The sequence below is a fragment of the Tasmannia lanceolata genome, unplaced genomic scaffold (genome assembly GCF_043159265.1).
Source record: "Tasmannia lanceolata isolate RefF3 unplaced genomic scaffold, GAP_Taslan_0.1 ptg000013l, whole genome shotgun sequence".
Classification (NCBI taxonomy): domain Eukaryota; kingdom Viridiplantae; phylum Streptophyta; class Magnoliopsida; order Canellales; family Winteraceae; genus Tasmannia; species Tasmannia lanceolata.
Genome location: NW_027518690.1, coordinates 28,658,377 through 28,662,113, shown reverse-complemented (window position 1 = coordinate 28,662,113; position 3,737 = coordinate 28,658,377). Strand labels below are relative to the sequence as shown.

The 3,737-nt window shown below is 40.9% G+C and overlaps 1 protein-coding gene across 2 annotated transcripts; it reads right to left on the bottom strand.

The window, feature by feature from the left end:
* Positions 1-471: 471 nt before the first annotated feature.
* LOC143889995 (aldehyde oxidase GLOX-like) lies at positions 472-2,381 on the bottom strand. Of its 2 annotated transcripts, XM_077394463.1 has the most exons (2): positions 1,654-2,381; positions 472-1,560 (listed from the first exon to the last, which is right to left on the bottom strand). In XM_077394463.1, exons 1-2 carry the CDS (start codon positions 2,297-2,299, stop codon positions 629-631), a joined length of 1,578 nt encoding a protein of 525 aa, XP_077250578.1. In that variant the 5' UTR covers positions 2,300-2,381; the 3' UTR covers positions 472-628. The 2 variants fall into 2 exon arrangements, with proteins under 2 accessions (XP_077250578.1, XP_077250577.1); XM_077394462.1 differs by having other exon boundaries at positions 472-2,380.
* Positions 2,382-3,737: the final 1,356 nt, after the last annotated feature.

Genomic DNA, 3,737 nt, shown 5'->3' with positions numbered 1-3,737 from the left:
ACCCACCTTTTTGTGGTTTTTGCTTGGATTTATTTGGGAGGAGAGAAAGGTGTTATGACCATCGACAAACATGCAATGATTAACCAGTATCGTTCCAAAGAAAACCAAGGAAAAACCCACCTATTTGTGATTTTTGGCTTGGATTTCTATGGGAGGAGACTGGTGTCGTGACACATCGACAGAAATGCAATGATTAACCATGAGACATACCTAGTAGTCTCCAGGGATTTCAACCCTATATTGGCAACCAAACAAAGCGTTTTGGTGATGTGGTACCTAAATGGCAAGCCAAACCCCTAAGCCATCCCGGCTTATGTGCAACCAAACATACAAGGGTGTGAATGTAATTGAATTCAAGATTTAGTCAAAATCTCTTAATTTTACGGGGCCCAATAAGTGCTTTTTGTGAAGTGGTGTAAAAGTGACTTTCTTTTTAACATTTTCCTTACAACATTTCAAGAACAAATACAAGAGAGGAATATTCTGTAATATATATGAAAGAAATAGTTATAATATCTGTAAAACACTGTTAAAGAAAGAGAAGGGAGAATGCTCACCCTTTTTTCCTAAATTAAACATGATGGAAATTAGAATAGGGAGGTACCCTGTATTTAAGTATACAACCTTCTTATTCATGGACAAATCTCACCCATTGAGCTTTGCTAGGAATACCACCATTAACAACTGTAAGCAAGTAATAACCAGAAGGTGCAACTTTGGAAGAAGGAGGAGCCACAAGAGTTGCAGTAAACTCACCACCATTTCCTCTCACCAGACTATTGCACCTAAGCTTAAGCATTCTTTGGTTCATGGAATTTGAATGTGTTGCGAAAGGCGGCGCATAAGCGTGGAAATCGATCACCTTGCTAGGTTTTCGCCCGAGCTCAAAACGGACACCGAATTTTTCTCCATACACAACACCAATCTTGTCATTCTGATGGGTGATAGATAAATTACTAGCCCTCTTGTTGTCGAAAAATTGCCCCATATAGTAAGGAACAAAAGCCTGCAACCTTAATTCAGTAGGAAAGGCTACTCTACTGAAGGTATATCGAACATTTGGATTGCTTCCTGCAACTAAAACCCTTCCATCAGGGAGAAGAATTGCTGAAGAGTGATACATTCTTGCTATATTTGTTGACTTTAAAATTGAGAACCTTTTACCCAATTTTTTCATGGGTTTATAGAGGTAAGGTGTGAGAGAAGGATTTTCCGCATTATTCCATCCGGCATCACCTTGTTTTGCACCATTGATGACCAATATATCACCTGTGGGGAGTACCAACATGTCATTTAAGAGACGGGGTTCGGGCATTTGTTCCATTAACCAATTGGAATTCTTTCCTGTGATCACTATCCTCCCACAAGTGCTCAATCCCTTCAAGAAATCCCTTTCTTTAGCCGCCATGTAAGCGCCCGAAACTGCACCACCACATACCATGATTTCCACCTTTCGAAATCCATCGGCATGATGTAGGGGCAACATGACCGAAGATCCGGTGCTTGGGTAGTTCCTCGATCCAGAGCCGGGCATTCGAGGGAAGGTCTTGATCACCTTTCCTTTATTGTAGTCAAACAGGATCGAATCGCGGTTAGCAAAGACAAATAAATTTCCATCTGAAGATAGATGAAGAAATGGGTAGAGGTTGTCACCCTCTTCATGTTGGTTATTGGTATGTCGCAAGAAGGGAAGCTCGAAAGAACCTTCATTTGGAGATGATTTGGGTACAAATTCATATGTGAAGGCCTTTCGTCCGCCAACGATGATCACTCGATCTTTTTCGGGAAGGATTTGATTTGAAGCATACCATCGATTGTCCGAAAGGGAGGCCTTGGATTCAATCCAATCGCACCGATAATCAGAGCAAGGCCGGAAGTATCGAACCTTTCGATAGCCGTTCCCATGCCCGCCTGTTTGGAGAAGGGTGCCATTGCTTAAGAAAGCGCCTGAAGAACACCATGTATCAGTCTTTAGTGTTAGCGGTCGGATAGAATTGGTGGCAATGTTATACTCAATGGAGTGTGCCCAACAGAAGGATTTGGTAGAGTCCACGGAGCATAAATGTTTACGAAGTGGGTAGCCTGACCGGCCGGCTTCGGTCTGGTCGAAGATTAGGACTGTGTTGTGATGTGTCAATGCCATGTGCATTGCCACCACGCCGGAGTTCTTTAAGAGGAGCTCCCAATTCCCTCCTTTACCTCCTTGTGTAGCTACCAAGATGGCCAAATTTAAAAGCAATAGTGTCGTTGATATCCATTTTGAGATGGATGGGAAGAAGAGTTTGTTCAGCTTCACCATCTTATATGTGGGGAGGAGGGAAAGGCTGAGAGAGATGGAGGGATAGAGCGGGAGAGAGGGAGAGATAATGTGTTATATGGTATAGATGTGTGGGGCTTATATGGAGGTTGAATGCATTTGTAATTCCCTTGATGCTTTCCGAATTCATGCAAACGCATCTTTGTATGAGAAGAAAATCTCACCAACCTTGTAAAGAAGGTGGGCGACACAATCTCAAAAATGGGATTTGCTAGGCAATTTTGGAGGGATGACTTTTGCATGAGAGAACAGCCACATAGGCTCATTTTTTAACAGATTTTGGGTTGGAGAGTGATATATTCGTTACTTTTTTTACTTCGGACAGCCCTTCCAGTATATTTATGATGACAGCTCTTTTACACTAGAGGGGGCTGTCCCAAGTAAACAGATTGGGCCAATATATCGTTTCCCTTTTTGTTAATTTAATTCATTGAGGTGGCTGTTCTCTCCTGCACAAGTCATCCGCGAAATGGCGACAATCTTGAAGAATAAAGTTGGCGAAGAAAAGAGTACGCATGCGTTTGAAATTTTTATGGTTTTATATGTAGGAGAGTAGATAGAGGAGACACATTTCTATCGAACCCATGCTTTTCCTATTTTTTAAGGGAAATGTTATCAGCACTACCGTATTTTGATGATTGCACTCCTCACTTTATTAAAAGTACGGTATGGCCCACACATAGGATGATCCAAACCATCCATTAGATGGCCACAGCCTAAATAGGTTGTGCCCAAAAATTCATTTCCATAAGTTTGGATCATCCTATGGAAATGATTTTTTGGGCACAACCTATTTAGGCTGTGGCCTATCTAATGGACAATTTGGATCATCCTATGGTGCCGGCCATACCGTTCTTTCTGATTGTGTATTACTGCATATTTTGTGAGACTCTCTCTCTCCCCGCATGTCTTTTAATTCTTTTAGATTGTCTGCATTACTGCATATTTTTTGAAATTATTATTTTCGGATCTCTCACTCTCTCTTAACTTTCTTATGACCCATGCAAAGTATATGTTGAAAACAAATCTATTTAAAAATAAATTTAAAATAGAAATGTCAAACTAGTACATTTCTAGTGGATTTGTTTAATTTTCCTTTTCGTAAGTAGAATAAAACTATTTTGAATTAGGCAAATGATAAATGCGCCCCTTTTCATCACATGGGACACCCAACTGCAGTGTACGTGGCAATCAAATCCGTTGAATCCTTGTGACATGAAGTACATCAGCCCCTCTGCAGTCATTGATACGCTCCTGCTGGGTGTCCCTAGTGATGAAAAGGGGTGCATTTGTCATTTCCCTTGAATATACACAATTTCATGGAACGGTTTAAAAGATGTGAACTTTAATAGAATACAAGAATTTTATAGTTTTTTGTGTTAGATTAGTCTATCTAGACCTAAGGGTGGCCAACATTGCC